This window comes from Cibotium barometz, chromosome 34, assembly GCF_041138505.1.
Source record: "Cibotium barometz isolate CiBa-2024 chromosome 34, ASM4113850v1, whole genome shotgun sequence".
In the NCBI taxonomy this organism is placed as follows: Eukaryota; Viridiplantae; Streptophyta; class Polypodiopsida; order Cyatheales; family Cibotiaceae; genus Cibotium; species Cibotium barometz.
This window is the reverse complement of record NC_141079.1, coordinates 43,093,170-43,115,486: the sequence shown is the minus strand read 5'-3', so window position 1 is coordinate 43,115,486 and position 22,317 is coordinate 43,093,170. Positions and strand designations below refer to the sequence as shown.

The 22,317-nt window shown below is 44.3% G+C and overlaps 1 protein-coding gene across 5 annotated transcripts in view; it reads left to right on the top strand.

The window, feature by feature from the left end:
• Positions 1–22,317, top strand: part of LOC147619051 (uncharacterized) — a 93,962-nt gene that overhangs the window by 52,071 nt on the left and 19,574 nt on the right. For 3 of the 5 annotated variants that reach the window (XM_086774273.1, XM_086774269.1, XM_086774272.1), the window contains 6 exons: positions 13,120–13,241; positions 13,391–13,439; positions 13,548–13,609; positions 13,769–13,831; positions 15,179–15,302; positions 20,995–21,062. In XM_086774273.1, coding sequence (XP_086630399.1) covers positions 13,120–13,241; positions 13,391–13,439; positions 13,548–13,609; positions 13,769–13,831; positions 15,179–15,302; positions 20,995–21,062 — 488 coding nt within the window. The remainder of the gene's footprint in view (positions 1–13,119; positions 13,242–13,390; positions 13,440–13,547; positions 13,610–13,768; positions 13,832–15,178; positions 15,303–20,994; positions 21,063–22,317) is intronic. The other 2 variants (XM_086774270.1, XM_086774271.1) reach the window with 2 other exon arrangements.

Here is a 22,317-nt window from a genome sequence, read left to right as displayed (position 1 = left end):
CAATGGCCTGCCTAATGTGACCATAAATCCACTCCCCAGTAATACTCAAGCCAGGAGCAGATGTATCAACGACACGCAACAATGTCGTGCCAGCACAAGATGATACCAAAATATTTATCATGTAGTGGCGCCGCTGACCATAGAAAAACCATGCATTAGAGAAAGAGAAGAGCTCATAAATTTATGAAGTTCAAACCTTTATGAAAGATTTTCATAAAACATTGACATGAAGCATAGTTGTCGAGAGTTGAGACTTGGTAGTTTATGACTCACCGTTTCACTCCATCCATCTGATACTATGTTGCAACCATAACGCTGCCAAACAAGCTCTCAATCTGATGAGCTCATCCTCAATCTGTCTCACTTGATCGGTCAAGTGAGTAGTCCTCAAAGACTTAGCATTCACTGGATGTAAGCCTGTAGCTCCCGTGGCGACAGCAGCTGCCACAAGTGCACTATAAAACTTTTGGTATGCTGGGCAACGAGCTATATGAAAGGCGAGGTAGCATTGATAAAAGAAACGATGTTCAGCAATTTGGGCCTCTTGCTTCAACTTTGGAGCATAGCTAGCAGGCATAGCATTTAATGGTTAATTTCACTAGTCATGGACAAGAATTACTAGCTAACAGATAGCATATTAGAACCAAGTAGCAGCATATAATTACTACATAAGCAGCCCATAGTTCCCTTGCATAAATCATCTCATTCCACAAGTATTCAGCAAAGCATTCAAGTGAACATGTGTGCTTAAGATCCCTAGGGTTCTTGGAGCATACGAATCAGCCTGAAGCACTCCGTGCTTCAGTCCAAGGCAGCATAGAAGATCCTCTCATCTTCAGCCAGCATGTGTGCATATGCTCAGCAATTCTGGATTTGCATAAGTGGCTTCATACAGTCTTCTTGGATCAGCATATGGACCAGCCTGCGTTTGGTCTTCCTCATCCTTGCGTTTGGCAATCCACAACCATCATTCACATCATTGTACAAAGTTCTCCAAAGTAATACAAGCAAATACTCCTGCTTGCAAGGGGGGGACCCTTAAGTGGGTAATTGGGACCATAGTAACATAAAAACGCGTTTCGTCCAGTCGAAACGCAACGAAACGTTTCTGTCACAAAATGTTTCGAAACAGGACGAAACACGGGCATCGAAACGGTGTTTCGCCCAACTTGATACTAAGGGAAAAAAACGGGCGATTTCCCCCCCCCCCTTTTGCTTCACTTCTTCGCGCATCCTTGCCTTGTTTCGGGTTCCCTGCTCGCTGCCGCATCGTCTCCTCCACGCCTCCACACTTCCTTCGCTTCTTCTCCTCCACGCCTCCTCTTCCTTTCTCTTCCTTCGCTTCTTCTCCTCCACGCCTCCTCTTCCCTCTTCCTTTTCCTCCTCTTTCTCTCCTTTTCTTGCCTTCTCACCTCCCTCCCTTTTCTCCTCTTCCCTACCAACTTGCTTCTTTCCTCCTCTCTCTCTCTCCTATTCTTACCCAAATTTTGAAAATACCAAAAAATCTACTCCCAAAATCATGAATTTCACAATATCTTCCCCAATCTCTCATTACTTTGGCATTTTCATGCTCAATTTCTGAAATTTTCAGAAATTTCTGAAGTATCTCCCCCAATCTCTCATTAATTTGGGCATTTTCATGCTCAATTTCTGAAATTTTCAGAAATTTCTTAAGTATCTTCCCCAATCTCTAATTAACTTGGGCATTTTCACGCTTAATTTCTGAAATTTCCAGAAATTTCAGATTTGAGAGCCTTCAATTGCAAGTCCCAACCCTTCCCCATCATGGCTCCTCGCAAATCCCCTAATACGCGTGACATTTGGGGCGATTCAATGCTCATTCACAAGTATGGGACATCCGGCACAAAATGTGTGGTTTGCAAGTTTTGTGGAGAAGTTCAACGAGGAGCTGCAACCCGTGTGAAGGCACACTACACATGGGAAAAGTCACAAGGAACACATGGGTGCACTCATGTTCCAGAAGGTGTCTTTCTTGCCTATGGCGGTTCACCATCAAAGTTTCCAAAAATACGAGCACTTCTCCATTTGCCTTTGCCTCCGGAGGTCATCAATGCAAAGGTGGAAATGAGATGCTGGTCGATTGACATTTAATGATGGTTAACTGTACCATTTTTTCCCCACCATGTCCTTTCCTCTTGCTCCTGCACCATCTCTCTCTCTCTTTCCAGCTTCTTCAGATTTGAAGGTTGCAGCCTTTGACACTTCACAAGAGGAGTTTTAACACTGAGGATGGCTTCAAACACATTCACCATTCCACAGTTGGAGAAAGAGTCCGAGTTCACCAGCTCCAATTATCCCCAATGGAAGGATGCCATCTTTAACCTTGAGGTGGGCCTTGATCTTTGGTGGTTCGTCGATGGTACTACTCCAAAGCCCAACCCCACAACTAGCTCACCACAGACTATTAATTCTTGGACCGGCATGGATCTTCGGGCTCGTACAGTCATATCCTACAACTTGAACCAACCATATTTATCGGAATATTTCGGTATGGATAAAGCTGCCCAAACCTCTAAGGAATTATGGGATGCACTTGCAGCCTGTTTTCAGAGGAACACTTAATAATTGCAAGCTTTTAAAAGCCCAACTCAATGAGCTGAAGGTTACCGAGATGGATGATGTCATGGCCAAAGTGCAAGAACTCAAGAAGATCCGTCAACAACAAGCCATCTTGGGTGTCCGAATTCCCGATGATGACTTTGTCATTGAGTTGCTGGGCAAACTTCCTCCATCTTATCAATCCTTTAAGGACATTTCGCCCTATTCTTCCCCCAGGGGATTCGGTGATTGGCATGCTTCAGGACAAGCTCAATCTCATGAAGATATCTGACTCTTCCCCTACTGAGTTAGATTTTTCAGCCAAAAGGAATCCCAAGTGGCAACCCAAAGGAGATATTAAAAACGGCAGCAAATCCAAGGAGGAGTTTGCTTTAGGCTCCAAGGATAAAGATAAAGGGAAAGAAAAGGGCAAATCTATAGAGAGGAAATGCCACTACTGTGGCAAGCTTGGTCATCTTCAGCCCGATTGCTTCAAGAAGAAGAGAGACGAGGAGAAAAAGTCAAAGAAATGGACTCTAACAACAAAGAATCCAAACCCAAAAACAAAGATGTGGTCTTTGTTCTAGTTGTAGAGTGCACCTCATCCTTTGAGGAGCGGAGTACTACCCCTCCCGAGGACTGGATTGTGGATTCCGGGACTACTTCCCACATGACTCACAACAAGGATATCTTGGAGGACACTCTGTCTCTTTGTAGGTCTGACTCGCAAACAATCAACCTGTTGATACACCGATTATGAGTAAATTCCTCTAGTCACTCCTTGGGGGAGGCCCTAGTGCTTGGAGAATGTCCTTTATGTTCTGAAATCCAAAAACTTACTTTCCATCTCTAAGATAGCCCAAAAAGGCTATGGCTTATACTTCGATGATCAAGTTTTGGAGATCATTCACAGAGATTCTCACAGGATTATTGCTTGGGGCATTCAAGAGGGTGGTCTTTCACCAGTTTTTAGGAGGAACCCAATTTTGATCATTCTCATATGTTCCAACTTCTAGCCTCTCATCAAGCTCTTCTCACAAAGGAGGATACTACTCTTTGGCATGCCCGTTATGGGCATCTTCCCTTCTCTTCATTGGATCTTCTTGTCTCCCGCCACATGGTGGAAGGCTTGCCTTGACTACCTCGGATGTCTAGCATCTGTCCAGCTTGTCTTCAAGGCAAGCAACATCGGGATTCATTTCCACAAGAGGCCTCTTTCAGGGCTTTTACCGCTCTGCAGCTTGTCCATATGGATTTGAGCGGACCTATGACTACAGTCACACCTGGAGGAGCCAGATATTTTTTCTTATTGGTGGATGATTTCTCCAAGAAGGTCTGTTTCTTATTGGTGGATGATATTTTTTCTTATTGGTGGATGATATTTTTTCTTATTGTTGGATGATTTCTTATTGGTGGATGATTTCTCCAAGAAGGTCTGTTTCTTTTTCTTGTCCCAGAAATCACAGATACTTACAAAGTTCAAAGAATGGGTTGCTATGGTGGAGGCCGACACTAGCCTCAAAGTGTGCTCCGACAATGGTGGTGAATGTACTTCTTGAGCATTCACTAGCTTTTGTACTAATCAAGGCATATAGAGACAGTTTTCTACTCCCCACACTCCTCAACAGAACGGGGTAGTAGAATGGAAGAGTGGTTGAGGAGGGCTCGATCTCTTCTTTTTCATTCTCAGCTTCCTCAAAAGTTTTGGGCTGAAGCAATTAACACTGTTGTGTACATCATCAACCATTCCCTTGCAAAGGTGGTCGATTTGAAGACTCCAGAGGAGGCATATTTTGGGAAAAAGCCATCAGTTTCTCATTTTCATGTTTTTGGATGTGATGCTCATGTATGTGTTCCAGATACTCATCAGACGATGTTTGATCCCAAATCCACCAAAATTATCTTTGTTGGCTATAGCGAACACTTTTGGGATCTCAACAAGGAGAAAGTTTATTATCTCGAGACGTGCGCTTTGATGAATCCCCGGAGACTTCGAGAACCCCGGACCCAATCGGCACCTTCACCAACTCCTTCCTTGGTTCTTATCTCTCCTCCGCCTTCGCCGAGTCCCTCTCCCCCTCCGCATTGGCTTCACTCTACATTGCAGGATTCTCAAGTCTCTTCTCCGACCATTTATTAGTCTGGGATTGCTTCATCCGGATTGAGGAGATCTACCAGATTACAACCCCAGAGTGCTGGCATGCTTATAGTTAATTTTGCATTGATGACTTCCTTGATGCATCATGTGGAGCCTTCTACACCAAAGGAGGCCTTACAAATTCCCAAGTGGCAGCTTGTGATGGAGGCGGAAATGGGTGCCATTAACAGAAATGAGACATGGGAACTTGTTCCCCGCCCTTCTCATAAGAAGGTTATTGGTGTCAAATGGACTTATAAAGTGAAGTTTCTTGCCGATGGTTCACTCGACAAATATAAAGCCCACTTGGTGGCTAAGGGCTCTGCCCAAAACGAAGGCGAGGACTTCTCAGAGACTTTTTCGGGACCTTCAGGAGGAAATATGTGTTGCGAAACCCCTAGGCTTTATCCGTGATGGTTTCGAGGACCATGTTTATCTTCTGCAGAAAGCTCCTTATGGCCTTAAACAGGCACCTAGGGCGTGGTACCAAAAGATTGATACCTTCTTTCTTTCTCATTCCTTTGAGAGAACTCCTGCAGATAGTAACCTTTATGTTTTGATAGAGGAGGATGACATTGTGATTATCATTTTGTATGTTGATTATCTTATTCTTATTGGATCCGACACCAACCGCATTGCTATGATTATGGATCTTCTAAGTCATACCTTTGAGATGACTAATCTTGGTCTACTTCACTACTTTCTTGGCATGGAGGTCTAGTAGTGCCCACAAGGGATATTTCTCTCTCAACAAAAATACGCTTCTTAGATTTTGGAGAGGTTTGGTATGAAGGACTGCCGCTCATTATCTTGCCCTATGTACCCAAATTAGAAGTTGAGTAAAAACGACGACTCTCCACCCTATCATGATCCTACTCAGTGGAGAGAGCTCGTCGGCTTGCTTATTCATCGCACCATGACTAGGCGTGATCTTGCTTACAACGTTAGAGTCCTAAGTTAGTTTCGTTTAGCACCACATACTTCTCATTGGCAGCCTGTTGTTCGTGTTCTCAGATATATACAAGACACCTTGACACATGGGATTTCATATGGCTCTAGTCTTGATTTGGTCGGATATTCAGATTCTAACTAGGTAGGTGATCCAGATACCCGGAGGTCTACTATGGGCTATTGTTACTTACTTGGTACCGGACTTATTTCTTGGCAAACGAGGAAGTTGCCTACAGTCGCCGCTTCTTCAACCAAAGCAGAGTATCATACTTACTTTGAAACAGTCAAAGAACTTATGTGGCTTCATCAACTGCTTGATCATCTTCATTTCCTTCCTCTAATGCCTACCGTTGTCTACTTCGATAGTCAGAGTACCATGGCTCTTGTACGGAACCCGGTCTTCCATTCAAAGTCCATGCACATTGCCATTCATTATCATATGGTTTGTGACTACTTGGCGCGCAGTACCTTAACAGTGGAGTATTGTCCTGCTAGGGACAATGTGGTGGACATCTTCATGAAGGCGCTTTCTAGACCAACTTTGGATCACTTACTTCCCCGCGCAGGTATCAGTCCTCTTTAGTGGAGTTGGAGGGGTCATAGTTGTTTCTCATACCGGTACAAACCCATTCGTACCGTACGGTTCGTACGGTACGATATCGTATGATATCGTACAGTATGAGTTTTTTTTTTCTCCCCCATTTTTTTTTTTGAAAAAAAAATCCAAATGCTTAAAAAAAATATAGAAACCCTGCTTAACGAAGATCCCAAATGCTCGCAATACTTCGCAACCTTCGTGTGCACTCAGTATTCCATATGGCGTTGTTGAGAGACCTAAAAAATCTGGCAAGGTAGATTGGTAGTGTACACTTGATTGGTAGGATGAGAGAATCTTGCTACATCACTTGGAGATCCCTGGTATAGGTAGGCTAGACAGTTAGATTCTCAAGTTATGTATGAGGGAGAAGAGTTGGACATGGCCATTTTGATCTAGAGAGGAGTCCCTAAACCTATCACCCTAGATGCACTGCTCATATTTGTGCAAGGACGGTTCCTTAGTCATAAACGCTACACTGGGAGACCTTTGGTATTGCATTACCCATCCAGGTTCTTTTTTGGAGACAATCGGGAGATCCAACTGGGAGAGACACATATCCATGTTCTGGTTCCTCAAGCACTGTAGACTCCTTCCCTTCCAACCTTCCCTCACATTCAAGCTTGAAGCTCCATAGGTTGTAAGTGTTAAAAAAAAACCGTATTTTATCGTACGGTATCCGAAAATTTCATATCGTACCAAAAATTTCTGTACGGTATCGTATCGTACGGTATCGTATTTTCGTACCATGACAACTATGGGAGGGGTCATCTACATTGTTTTGGGTGCTTTCTTGTTGTTCGTGCACCTTCATGTTTTTTTGGGATTTTTTTTCATATTTTTGGCACCGTTTTTTTATCATGCTCCACATGATGCTCCAGTCGGCTTGTTTTATGCTGGCTGACTGGGCTCTTCAAGTGCTATATAAGAATGGCCTCTGGTCTCATTTGTAATAACTCATTATTACCTTTTTTTGGGATCTTGGTTGCACTTACGGTGTGCCTTGTGCTACCTACTCTAGCTTTGAAACCACCTTTTGGTGAATATAATTTCCTTCACTTCCTGTGCATCCTTTATTTGTGAAGATATGTTTTCTTTCACTGTTTGGCACTATGTCAGGCAATACGACTTGAGAACATCAAATGCCAGCTGATTATATATATCTCTCTGGCCATATGGATGGAATGCAGTGAACAATCGTAACTTGCCCCAAGGTTGTCAAATAATGCTCTCTAGAAATTTGAAGTAAACTTGGGATCCCTGTTAGATGTACTGAACCGGTCAACAATTGTCATGCATTATGTGTTCTTGGATCCAAATGTTGTTGGAAGGGGTCCTACAAAATTCATGCTGATATCTTGGAAAAGTTCTTTTGGAATTGGCAAAGGCTATAGCAACCCTACGTGCTTTATATGAGGAACCCTAACCTTTTGGCAAATCTGACATGATTGGACATGCTGATAGACATCCCTTTCTTATTTTTGGCCAATAAAATGAATGCTTTCCTCCGATGTACTATTGATACCGCAGTGACGTGCGACAAGAGAGTCATGGACATCATGACAAAGTGTCTGTCACTTTTACCCTAGTATGCATAGCTTGTTCTTGTAAAACAACCAGCCATCCTGGATGGTATAGTGATCAGGTTCTGACTGAAGGGCCAATCTATATTGAGTCCAGAATGCCTTCATACTGTCGAAATCCTTTTCTTGTATTTCGAGCACATTGGACTCAAGAGGTCAAGTTTGAATGGTACCTTTGTGACTTAGAGCATTGGCAATGAGGGTATTTTTTCCAGGGATGTATTTGATCATACCTCCCAACTGTTAGAAAATCTGACTCCACTTGGCTTGTTTGTCACTCCATTGGGCACTAGGCACGGTTTGCAGCCATTTAAGTGCCTGATGATCCGTCTTAACTCTGAATTCCCTCTTGTCATCTGAGATACCACACCGTGGTGCCTCTAGCGATACATTGGAAGGCATCAACTGGGTGCTAGGTCAAGGTGGGGAGGGTCCCACCTAAAATCCAAGCAATTGAAGGACTAGGCCCTAGGTGTCACATGCGGAAGCATTAGGTAGTCTTATTTTTGTTAGCAGCCATCTCTTGTCTGTAACGGCCTCTGTTGTGGGTGTGCCCACCCAATTAGGTGTATCTCCATTTTTCCCTATTTTTCCATGTATTTTTTCGATTTTTTTGGGTCGTGGGGGGGCTATCTGTTGCTGGCCGACTGGATGTGTTGCTGTCGGCTGTTTACAGATCTGGCCGAGTGAGTGATCACGTGGCTGACTATGTCAATGCTGGCTGACTGCCTTTTTTCTGGTCGTGAGCATTCAGGGCTGCGGTCGGCCTGTTTTGGGCTGGCCGACCAGCAGCCCAAGGCCATACATATATGTGGCCTTGCCCCCCACACACAGTCATTGGGTATTGTACCGGATCTTGTATATAGAGCAGAGTTCATACAACTCTCTCTTCTGCGTTTTCTCTCCTTCACACAGTCTTGTGTTTTCAGGCTGGTGGTTCTCTTGTGTTTGCTCATCTTCATCGTGGTGTCTTGCTATGTTGTGCTCTCAGTTGTTTGTCTCATATCCACTGCGTATTCTGACAATTTCAGCCCTAAGCACTGCATAGGAACTCTTGATGCAAGAACAACCAACATAGACAAAGAAGAGAGCGAGAGAGAGATGGCTATGTATTCAGTATATTCATATAGTACAAAAAGGTACATCATTCTGTGGCCTTTGGCCTTCCCAAAAAGGAAACATAATGCCTAATCTATGACCTAACGCGTTGAGGAGTGAGATATCCAACAATGAGCAATGAGATGCCTTTTATAGGCTCTTGTGAGAACTAATCAATTGGCTGACCTGTTGTCAGCCAGTTCCATGGGGACAAAAAAATTATGATGCTGCCGACTGGAAGTACCCGTCCTCCAACACCTGGCCGATAGGGTTTTGGTCCACCTCTAGCCCTCCTTAAGCTTGTGACAGCTGCTATTGCTCCAAATTCTGATGTTTTATCTGCTGCAAATCAGGGATTAGTCTGGGATTAAGTATGTCCATGTGCATGCACATGACATTGCTTGCTATGTCCGCCCTTTAGTCGGTGTGTTCGATCCTATTTCTGGCCTTTTGACTGTGTGCCCCCTGCACACATGAGCTATCTGGTACATAAATTACAAAACAGCGCCTTCATGGAAAAAAATGCAAACCTGATTGAAAAAGCTGATGACGATGGGATTTTGCGATGGATATCCATGCTCTTATCAGAAAAAATTTTTGCAGCCTTTCTTCTGTCAAAACCTGATGCTTTGATGCCAATGTAACATGGGTGCTGCTGAGAAGGACTATACTTTGATGAATGGAATTCAGCACCTTCAATCTTGATGATGAATAGCACAATATGAAGAGGATAGAGTGCTGAGAGAGAGAGAGAGGAAGAGAAAACACAATATTGGGTCCCAAATACCCTCTGAAGGTCCACGAATGGTGTGTTTGCGTTATTGCTGAATGTGTAGAGGACTGACTGGCTGGGTGTAAACCATAGTAACATGGAACGTCATTCCATGGCCTTGGGAACGAGGGAACACGTTCCATATCTTGTGCCGTTGCTGTTCCCGTTCCGCAAATGTGCATCCTTGGATAAAGGCATTCTGGGTCTAATTTTTGAGTAAATGAGAATTTTTGTAATTTTCTATGATCATATCATATCATATGAGAGTGGTGTATGACCTTGCATCTAATAGGCTTGGCAATATATGCCCTTGCAACTCCTTAGCTTGCAAATGGTAGCCATATGGTGATGACATGTCGTTCCCATTTTCTTTCTAGGTTCCTGTTCCCGTTCTAGAACAGCCCCCCGTTCCATCTGTCCGTTCTTGTTCCATGTGACTATGCGGTAAACAGCCTGTAGATGACTTGGAGAACTTCTTGCTGGGTATGCACGTGACATTTGATTGGCAATTTTGGGGATTAGTATATTAACATTTTCAGTGGAAGTAATAATTGTAGGGATCGGGCACTAGGAGATGCATTTAATAAGTTTCTACAAGGTGGCACCATGGAAGACGCACTCGGTATTTTATTCAAGTAATCTTGTAACGTACTATGGGCCGCATTTGGTTTCTCCACCTGAGAAGATGAGCCAGAGCTGGTGAATGATGGGGTTTTTCTAGAGATCCTTCTGCTAGAACAGGTGATTTTTCATTAGTACAAGAGCTCATCTTGCGGGGAGGAACTTCATTATCTCCTCAAGTTGAAGGGTCATGATCAGTTCAGGGACAAGTCTTGCGTGTTATTGCAAAGCTTATCAGGAGGCCATGCAGTTGAGGACAGCTGGAGTTCCAGAGGGGGAGAGTGTGAGACACCTGCAGAGTTCGATCACATTTAGCAGAGCCCAGGCCATGTTTAGGCAGCCTCCATAAGGGACAGGCTGCCCATGGGATCTCAGGAAGTTCTGAAGCATGCGTTTGATGGCTGGAAGCAGCAGATCTACAGCCCGCCATTGGGTGGACTGGCATGGGGGGTTCTTGCACTTGGGGAATATCTGCCTTTTGAACTTTGGTCACATTTTGGATTCATACCAATAGTTGTTGATAATCTTTTGTACACATAGCTTTTACTCTCAGAATCACTATAGAGATTAGCTAGTTGGATATTGGGACTGTTTGTGTTTGTGTATTTCAATTGGTGTGTGTGTGTGTGTGTGTGTGTGTGTGTGTGTGTGTGTGTGTGTGTAGAAGCTCTCAGCGGCGCCTGCTCGACCTGCCCGCCCGGCTCGCCTGCTCGCCTGGCTCGCCTGACCTACTCGCCCCCTTCTGTGTGTGCAAGTGTGGTGAGGTGCGTGGTTCCTGAACTTTATCGGGCCTGCTTCCTAGATTGTGTCGCCCCTCCAGCCCTTATCGTCTATCAGCCCCTTTTCCTCTCTTCTGTGTCCTGTGTGCGCCTGCACGAATGTGTGTGTGTGTGTGTGTAGTGTGTGTGTTTATGCGCTTCTTCTTGTCAGTTCTTCGCACGCCATCCTCTCTCCCCGTGCAGCTTCGCCTTCCTTTTCAGGTTCAGTTCGCATCTGCAGATTTTCTACAGTTCGAAATCAGTTTCAGAATTCCAGTGTACAAAGCTTTTTTTGATTCGCATCAGCTCAGCAGTCAGTTTCAGCATTCCAGCAAATAGAGCTTCTTTTTGATTCGCATCAGCAGAAATTTTTTAGGCTACTGTATACAGCATACAGCTTTCATAATTAAAAAAAAAGTTGCTTGGCAGTGTTGTACAGACTTTACTCTTGCAATTATGTCTGAGACTGTTGTGACCTATGCTCGCCGGGATAATGCTGCAGACAATAACAAGAGGCAGCATACTGCAATTGAATCTGTCACCATGATTAAGTAAGATTCGTCGGATGCACAGTTTGTTTATGAGGCTTTATGCGAGGACTTTGTAGACAGTCGTGTCAAATGGAAGGACCCGCCTCCTTCTTTCAGTTATAAGATTAAATTGCCGACGATTGTGTCTCCTCTGCTTAGATACTCAGAGAAAGGGATTATCCTCTTCTTTCCGGGCAAAATGCCTTCTGCGCAAGAAGTAGCTCAATGGATTCAGTCCATTCTAGGTGGACCCTTTGTAGATGGAGTTCACTTTGCAGCAAGGGGTTTTTATGATGTATTATTGTCTGATGGTCAATATAAGCAGCAGATGCTTGAAACTTCTCCCCTTATGTTTGGTATACAGTTGGTACATGTGTTACCTTGGTCCCCGACCAAGGACTATCAGTCCTTGATTAGGCATCGTTGTCCTGTTTGGGTCGAGGTCGTGGATTTGGTGGCCATGTGCTTTCTTTTGTGGTTGTCGCCAGGAAATTTGGTATGGGGATGCATTATAGATCAATCTAGCAGCTTATTCGAGAGCTTCTTGCTCCTTTTAAACCAATTGCAGATTTGGATCGTTCTGATCGTTTGGTTGATTGGAGCCTTAAAAGAGAACAACCTGCACGAGGCCCTTTATCAATGGCTAAAGTGTCGGTTCATTCGATATATCATCTCTTGTTGCCTGCCTCTTGGGTTCAAGAACATGCGAATAAGATTTGGCATCTTCATAAAAGTCAGGCTTGGTGGAAACAGCGGCTTCATTCTCTTTGGAAATGCAGTCTTCCTTTGAAAAGTAGACTTTTTTTATGGAGATGCTTGATTGGAGTCTTGCCAGTCGGCCTTTTCTTGGCTAGGCGACTTTTGGCACCTTCAACTTGTCATAGTTGTGGTGCTTCTCAAGAGACAGTCTTTCATCTTTTGTGGAGTTGTCCTCTCACCAGGACTTTATTGGATCGGATTGCTGCACGTTTGAGAGCCCGCTTCCGACAAGCACCCTTTGGGAAATACTTTTGGATCTTCGGTCTTCTCCCTTCACCCCTTAGATCCTATAAAGTCTTCTTTGATTGGGTTCGCTATTGGGCTTTATGGACTACCTGGTAGTCTCGCAACAGGATAGTTTTTGCTGGGCCTCATTTGGATGCTTACTCATTCTTCCGTTCCTCTCTTCAGCAATCTTTATATGACTGTCTCTCTCTTCATGAGATTGACTCATCTCTGTATGCTCTTTTTACAGATTGTTTTTTAGATGTTTAACTATGTTCACACTGAACATAGTGAACACTCTAGTAGTCTCCCTTGTATATGGTCTTTTTGGTGGGTTTTCCTTGTTTTGAGGTTTCCCACCTGTAATTAATGACATGAAGCTTTACAAAAAAAAAAAAGTTTGTGTATTTCAAGTCTTCAGCTGTCATAATCCCTCTGTTAAACACTTGCATTTGGCGTAATAGTCTTACACCAATACTATGTACTAATTTTTCATACTTGTTTCATAATCAACACGTACTTCCACTGCAGGCGTTGATCTGCAATACAATGAAAAAAAAGCTTTTCTGCGAAAGCTGGGGGCTGTCATACCTGGAAGATGGTGCAACCTTCTCCTTGAGAGTGGCAAGGGTCACGTGACAATCCAGAACATGGTTTGTTTGATACAGAGCTTTCCCTGTAGTGCTGTTGTTTTCAGTGCTTGATTGTAAGAGGTGTTTGATTGAAAAGTGAATGCAATCTTGATATGGGAGTAATTAAGGGAATGAAAGGAGAGCTTTAAATTCAACATCTATGTATGTAGAAAGAGGCTAATATAAATATCACGACAACTGGTGGTGGTGTTACCCTTGGTGAGTGGTCTATGCTACTAGTGCTTTTCCTTTATAAAGGTTAACCACTTGGAGAATTGAAAAAGATTAGAGGGGATTTGTTTTAAAGAAGCTTTCTGTGTTTCTCAGGGGAGTTGCGTGGAAATGAAGCCTTTATTAAGTCCAATGGGGGATTTGTCACAGCTAGATTGGTAAATTCCATTTTTACTAGTGTTTTTTTTAATTGGTCAACAATTTATGATGTTTTTTTGTGGGAAATATGCTATTTAGTTTTAGTGTGGCCAGCGGATATAGGCTGGTGGTATCAAACCCATGTCCTTGCCCTGAGAGGGGAAATCCTTTACCATCAGCAGGCTACACAACCGTGGACAGTGTTTATGATGTTTTTCAACACGATTTCAAAAAAAGAAAAGGTACAAGTATTGTTGTATTAAAAAAGAGGATTCTTTAACAAAAACTTTTATTCCACATTTGAGGAGGAGGCTGCAAGGGTATGAGGCATGATCCATGTAGGAAAGCCCTACTTTCAGATGTGGAGATAAATGGATGAGGCTAAGCATATTGTTGAATGACACCAAAGGTGCCACTAGAAGTCCTACAGTGTGCATGGAGCTAGGAGTACCTTCAATATGTAACCATAGTTCCACTGCTCATGCATGTTTGTGATGCGAGTCTATAGATCTCTTCTCTAGATCTCAGAAAAAGTCAAATGTAGCATGATACTTCCTCGTAATCCTAGCTCCATGCAAATTTCACATTGTGAGGTTTTCGTCCAAGTTGCGGCTAGTTGATATTTTGTTAATTCTTTCTATCTTTAGTGGTGCATATGCCCTATCAACTACCTTTTGTTGTAATAATTCTTTCTATTTGTTATGACCCCTTAGTGCTAAGCTTCATTATGGCTGAGTCTGCCTTGCATCTCCGGAGCTCTGACAGAAACTCAGTACACAGTACTTTGTATGAATGTATGCTCTTATGTGTGTGTGTGTGCGCGTGGGGGGGGGGGGGGGTGCATGGGAGCATATCTTGATACGAATTTCTATACCCACTATTGGGCACTAATGACATTAGTGGAGATGGTGTAGTATCTAGTCCATACTATGCATGATGGAGTTGATGGTTTCTTGTCTTGTGGATGACTACCATGAGGTTATAAATTGCACTTTCTTATAAGGTGAATTTGGGCATGTTCTTGGATTCATGCATAGCTACATGCGTCAGCTGTAAGGGTTAAATGTACCCCTAAAGTCTTTGCTCTTCTATGCCTCCACAATGAGCTCTCATGTGAAACCCTAGGTGGTATTGTTTGTTGTCTCGTGATCTATGTGTCATGTCTCTATCTAGCCATCAGTGGACGACTGGTCCCGGGTCTTGGATATCTCATCTCATAGAGGAATGCGGGGAGCCTTAAAGTATGGATTTGGTATGGTGGACTTCTTTTTAGGTTAAAGAGGAAGCCATTATTTGTTACCCGGGGTTTGACTCCATGGCTCATGGATTTAGTTTTTAATTGTTGACTCAAAGATATGCAGCTTGCATCATGTTACGGTTGAGCATACAGCTACCTTGGGCCCTTTTCAAACCTTTTCAGCATGTGGGTACCTCATGCTCTCTTGAAACCTTATCATTGGTGTGAGATCGTTTTTTACCAGCAGAATTTCATACATTCTTTTGCAATCAATGATATGTTGTGTTGCTTAATGTTATGCTTGCTTAAAAAATGTCGGTGTTAATGTTGAATTTTTTAAACGATGACACAGATTTCTGCAGTTCTTGAATTGAAAACTGGTGGTGGCAACCTCTCCTTGAAGAAGGCTATTGGAACAGCAATGCGGATAGATACTGGTGGCGGCGACATGGTCATTGGTTCTGCCTATGGAGAGGGTAAGGCAGCACGTATGCTCTGTGTACTCATAGTATAGTGCAGCCTAAATCCTACCTTAATGTCTTGAAGACTTGGACAGGAAGCAGAAACAAGACAGGTACCTAAACTTATTTACTATATTGTTGAGGAGAAACACAAGCAACTTAGATGCTTAAACTTCTCAATTATATTGTTGAGCTAAATCTCTATTTACAAAGCCTGCCAAGATGACTCAAGGTTGAAGTCTGGAGAAAACCAAACCCCTACTGTAGACTATTCCCTCGACAAAACCCAAATTGCACCAGAGCCTCTGTCTGAAGAACAAATGAGGAAAGAGGAAACTTGCTGATGACGATTGGGGCTGTTGCTGCACATGGGGGTGCTCCCGATCCGAGGAAGAGAAGTGGGTTGGTGGGCTGCGGGCTCCAGTTGCAAGAATGAGGAGAGAAGGGGGTTGGAGTCCCCTTTTAGGAAGGCACGTGCGCGCGCGCGCCCCCCCCCCCCCCCCCTCCCTTCTCCCGCCCCTCCAAAAAAAAAAGAGCTTGCGAACCTGGTTGTATGATCTGATCAGGTAAAAAGCTGCCTATACCATTCTAGCCAGCCAGTTCAGGCCTGGCCCTTCCACACCAGGCCACTTGCTGCCTGGCCTATCCACAGAGGTCCAAGGGTGCCGATGATCTTGTCTGCTCGCCCATGGTTGTTGCCGGCTACCTGTGGTTGCTGTCCAGTGGCTTACACATTTGACCCGGGCTAGGTGGTGGACCATCATCTGATGGAGGTGTGTCACGCATGGAGGTTTCTCATAAAGTATGGAAGAGGTGTACAATAGTTGCCCAAGATGCTTAGCAATTTATAGACTTTCCAACAAGTTACAAAGCATAGTAACATATCATTACATCATGTTTCAAACGGTGCATATACTACAGGATCTCACCGCTGCTCGTAAGCAAAAGCCACGGCTACAGATGATTTACCCTTTTCTTTGGTTTTCACCTTTCCTTCACAGTCAAGTCAACCAAGAAATCCCAACAAGGAACCCCTCTGCAGAATGGATAGTACAATGAGGAATGTTAGGATCTATGTCAAAAAAGGAATGAATCATCATCAAGGACACGTCTATTCAAAGAGACACATCTATTGATCAAAGGACACATCTCTACTACGTCCAAAGGACATAACTATTCATTCAAGAGTCACACCCTTTCGTCAAGGATGTGCTTCTTCATTTGTACCTATTCAGGCCCTATTTAAGAAGGCCTTGTGTATCAATGCGAACAACATAGCTTTCTGCTCTAAGCATCTTTACTTTCAATTTTATATGTGGAATCATGTCTTAGCCAGAGATTGAAGATGAATATATAATTTTGATTCCAGAGAAAATTCTTGATGTTTGACCTAAAGAAACCGGTCAGAGGATTATTACAGAATGCTTTTACAATGGAAAGATTTAGATGATTCAGATTCAACTTGGCAAAGTGATGAAGGTCTACAACAATACACGGAATAACTTCAAGAGTTCTTTAGTCAACAACAATCACTTATGTAACCCTGTATCTTATTTTAAATGGGATTGATTAGTCTTTAATCATTGAAAGGACACTAGTGAAGGGTCACAACTTGTCACATGGGTCATCACCAAAGGACATGTCTATTCAAAGAGACACATTTGTTGATCAAAGGACACATCTCTACGTCCAAAGGACATAACTATTCATTCAAGAGTCCCATCCTTTCGTCAGGGATGTGCCTCTTTGTTTGTACCTATTCAGGTCCTATTTAAGAAGACCTTGTGTATCAATGTGAACAATACAACTTTCCGCTCTAAGCATCTTTACTTTTTGTCGCGAGTCAAGATGAACAACGGGGAGAATGAACTTCTCCTCCAGCTGGCCGCTTTAGGAGGACAAGGCTATCTCATACAATGGGGGGGAGGGGGAACTAACCACATAGGTGGTCTATAATGCCAAGTGGACTCGCTAAGTGGGCTGTTTGTAAGAAAGGGACCGTTCCACTAGATCCTGAGGAAGGCCTCCCGACACTTCCTCATGCCGTTTGAGCCGCCCAAAGCTGCTCCCACTGACTTCGGAGGGTATGAATGATATCAAGGCAGATGCTCCGGATAGACTTCGTTGGTGGGGTGAGGGTGCCTTCAATGGCTTGGCTAGTCCCCCACCTTCCTCCTCATACAATATGATGATCACAGCGTCAGTGGCTCAAACAAGAGTGCCCCACGTAACAATATGGGCGGGAACCCGATCCATAGTGAAAATGCGTAGGATCCTATGCCAGACTTGCTTGGCCTCTGGGCAATCCCAAAGACAATGACATTGAGACTCCCAAGGATGGCCACATCTCTGATATAATGTTGGTTTGTCCCCAATGGCCAACCAAGTGCCAATTGCTAAGCTCCTATGAGCCAGTTGCTACTCCCACATGAAAAGAGTGACCTTCCACGGCCGAAAGCTGTCCCACTGCCACTTCCAGAAATCTACGAGAAAGTGCGGTGGGAGGACTTGGGACTGCCAATGTGCTGTTGCTGAATCCTGTGGTCCAGGTGTGCAGTGTAAGCAAAGAAGGGTGTACCACAAGGTCACCACGAAACATTTCACTATCGAAATGAAATGATGTTGAAACGATTTATTTTGGAACAAAAACGTTTCAACACCAGGTACGTGGACAATGAAACGTTGGACCGAAACGATCATATACATAAAATGTGAAGGTGTTGGCCAATAGTTATAAGATGATATTACCATATTTATCATCAGTTTACAAAGAAGACATATAAAAGAGAAGAGAAAAGAAAAAATAGGATGAAAGAAGGAAAGAGAGAATTATAAAAGCTAAAAAGCACACAAAATCACAACCTTTTTTCCACATGAAACGATACAGTTCCAATGTGCACATGAAACGTTTCAACACTAAAACGTGAAATGAGTTTCAAAGCCATCGAAACAAGTTTCATGGTGACCATGGTGTACCACGCAAATTCTCTCTGTCCTGTGGATCTTGCCATGTTCACTTTCAGGGTCCCACTGGAGACTCATAATAGGCCGGCCCTCCCACATCCATAGCCACCATAGTCTCTCTCGGGCCACCTTGGGAGGTGGAAGGTCGATGTGCCACTCATGTGTGTGAAAACCAATCACCTTCACCCTTTGCAAGGTGCATCCCCTAAGGTCCTCTAAAGGAGTCTCTGATCTCTCCAGTCTGCCATGAAGCCCAATAGAGAAGGTGAGTAAGCGGAGTACTCGTCCGCACCATGAACTGCTAGGGGTATATGGTGCCTGGTGAACACTTCCAACCACTGCGGAGGAGAAGGATCTGGTATCGGGGCCAGCCACTCCGGAGGGATGGAAGAGTTGATGTCGAGGCTAAGTCGGTCTCTGCTCGGGATCCCAATAAGGCCTCTCTCCTAAGCCTCTGGGGGAAGTTGTTTGAATGCAAGCCAATCTCCAAGTGAGCTAGTAGGACCCGTACTCAAGGCTCCTCATGATACGTGTGGGCGAAGCCCGGAGCATGTGACCACCAGGCAGATGGACCATAGGATTCTAGATCGGAGGTTTGCCGGAGCCGCTCCTCAGAGGCTAGTGGAGCTGATTGTTGTTGCAGGCCCGGCCTGAGATGATCCCAAGCACGCAAGAGACTAGTTTCAAAAGTGTCCTCAAATGTGGGCTAAAGCCACGTGCCCGCATCTCTGTGAAGATCCATCTCGTGCTCTGAGGCCAAGGGCCCCCAGGATCGGAGTGCAGATGGAGATCCTAGCCAGGAGGAGCAGGGAGGCATTAGTTGACGTCGGGTGGTGGCATCAGATCCCCCGTCATTTCTACTCCCAACTTCTCTCGGCTGACCCACCCTTAGCTCTTCGGGTTGAGGCTTGTGACAGGTGTTGGCACAACATGAGATCCGACTTACAGACATCTCTAGACTAGCCAGTTTCAGTTGACAAGCTTGAGTAGGCTCTTCAGCCTCTTCCCCTCTGGAAGTGTCTAGGCGAGGATGGGTTTCCCTCTTCAAGCATCACTGATCTCATGAAGGCTGGCTTGTGGGCGGCCTTCAATGAGGTCATGTGGACAGGTGTTCTTCTGGAGAGGCCTGTAGAGGACCTCATCCACATGATTCCCGAGGGGGGTGACAGGCTCAAGGTTCGATAGTGGTGCCTCGTCACTCTCTTTGTTGCAGCTTACAAAATCCTTGCAAAGGCGGTCAATCTTTGACTCCAACCTCACCTCCCTGACCTTATCCGGGGCGCCGGGGGGGGGGGGGGGGGGGGGGGGGGGGGGGGTGGGGGGGGAGCATGTGTAGGAGGGAGGGGTGTGGAATCAAAAGAGGGGGGGAGGAGGTAGGGCGAGGCCTGCTAGTGGGGAGCTCGAACTAATACTCATGTATCCAGGCATAAACCCTTGCCTGCTTGCAGCCCTCTCATCGCATGTTCCTCTCAAACTCTGTCTTATTTGATTTGGCAGTGGGCACCACATATTTAAATTTATATTTTAAATAGGAAAATGCTACATTGTGAGTGTTGTATGGTGAAGGGATTAACGTCATGAAAGTGTGATCATATTGTCTTCTTGTCCTCCAGAAAAGTGATAGAAACTCAGTATGGTGGTTTATCTATAAACATTTGTTCAATTAGACAGAGACTGCTTGAAGGCACAGCAGGCCTAGTGGCAAATTCTGTGTCTGCTTACTTTGGACCCAGGGACCACCTGGGTTGTCATTTGGAGGACCATTGTGTGTTGCACAGGTGTGGACTAGCACTCTTCTATGATGAGGGTAGCAAGGGTCTTGCTCAGCTCACCCAATTTTGGATCACCACCATCGGTGCCATTGTTGTTCTAGTGACACCCTGGACCCCTAGATCCATACTGATGAATAGCATTGGGAACTTTTCACCATCATCGCCGCTTGGCGTATATGGCGGGCTTTGGATTGAAGCTAACAAGGGTGCAGCCACCACGCTAGGGGAGACCATTTGCTTTATTTGGACAGATAACATTCACAATCTGTGGGGGCATTTGGAACACCTAGGGGTGATTCGGAGAGCATGCAGCAGTACTGGCCAGCCTTCTTCCGCACTAGGAGCCCAGCCAGCCATAGAGGCATCCCCTCCTGTTTTTCCCACCTTGAACATTCTACCTCCTCATCTCCTCCAAGGGTTGTAGTCTGCTAGCGAGCAGGTGCTTTTCTTTCTACAAATAGATGGATCTTTTCTTTTGGGGGAAAAAAGGTGGGCATCGCCTTATGCACAAACATGCACCTACTGTTGGGCACTATTGACGTGAGTGGGAATAGCACGTAGTTTATGCAATGCCTGATGGAGTTAATGATTGGAAAATTTGTGAAAAGATTCTCAGTCGCACTTAAGGGAAATAAGATAAACTTTCCATTGGTATCCCTTCGTGTCTTTAACACCTAGGAAAGGCTAGGATGTATCGTTTGTTTGAATGGTTGTGCTATTTATGGTATCATTACAAAAGATGTCGTGCACTTTTTTAATTCATTAAGGAGTTTGATTTTTCTTTTGAGGGGTGACTATCTTTTTTTTTTTTAGCTTGGGGGGAGGGGGATGGTGGGCAGCAGTTGGGGGACTGATCCTTGTTTTATGTATTAACATAAGTCTATGTTTTGCACAAGGAAAAAAATATTTTCCAACTGTTTGGATGTTCAAAACAAGAACCTGATTGTTTGTGTGTTTGTGTGGATTCATAGATGTTAAACTCACATCCGGAGGTGGTTGCATAGAGATAAAGCATATTCAAGCGCACCAAATGGCTTGTGTAAGTTTTTTGTTATGTGTGAAAACATGTGTCACACTTAACTTGTTTGTAACCCAGGTTGTCTGTAAGCACAGTGTTTGCAAGTCCTTAGATCTTTGCTTTTATGAACAATATAGGATGGGTCCTTTAGAGAGCCGATCTAAGGTGTATGTTACCTTTATGCTCCCTTAGCATGCCTGTTCAGCAGGGCACACTAGTGAAACTGATTGCTTTTGGCATGGCAACATCTTAGACCTGTCTTTCTGGAGCGAAATAATACCCTCCCTCCCCCTCCAAAAAAAATGAAAGCTAACTCTCTTGTTCAAGCAACACGTAGGTTGGGTAAAGCTATAAAAAGGGCCTTTCTGCCCTATAATATATATAATTTGCTAGGACCATCTCTGTGGTTGAAACTGATTGCTTTTTGCATGGCAACATCTTAGACCTGCCTTTCTGGAGCGAAATAATACCCTCCCTCCCCCTCCAAAAAAATGAAAGCTAAATCTGTCTTGTTCAAGCAACAGAGGTTGGGTAAAGCTATAAAAAGGGCCTTTCTGCCCTATAATATATATACTTTGCTAGGACCATCTCTGTGGTGGATCTTCTTTGAGTAGGCATTTTTAAACATGTTTTACTCTAGGGCTGAGGTAACTTACCATTTTTAGAAAGTTTTCTTGCGGATCTCTCATAGGATTTGAATTTGAAAGCTGACTTCTTAACCGTGCACTAGTACATTTTTTTCCTTAGCTCCCTGTGTTTTGATTGATTTGGGCACGAGGCAGTGGACCTAGTAGATAATCTACAAGATAGGGACGTAGAAGTTGTCCATCCAAACAAAGAGATAGGGGATGCACCTCTATGGCTAAAGGAACCCAACCACAACCACAAACGATTCTAGTCAAGGATATGAGCACCCCTATGCATCTTGTTCATGGCTTCCACCATAAACAAGCAAAGGAAAGGGTGAGAGGGCATCCCCGGTGAACTGACCTAGAGATGGAGAAGCACTTCCCTCACTCCCCCTAGAGGAGAACCTGGCTGTGTGTTGCTGAGTAAAGGGTGTATACCCTCCAAACCCAAGCCTCTTCAAGAAGCCCATCCACAGCATTCTGTCTTTGAGGAAGGAGCATTGCTGGGTCTTGTTGAGAGTTGTTAGCTGCCACAGTGGCCTCCGAGAAAACTGTCATTGATAAAGCCTGTTTGGATGCCTTGAATGATAAGGCTATGCCAAGATCTTATATGTAATGCCAAGAAGGGTTATGGAGCATAGGTTGGA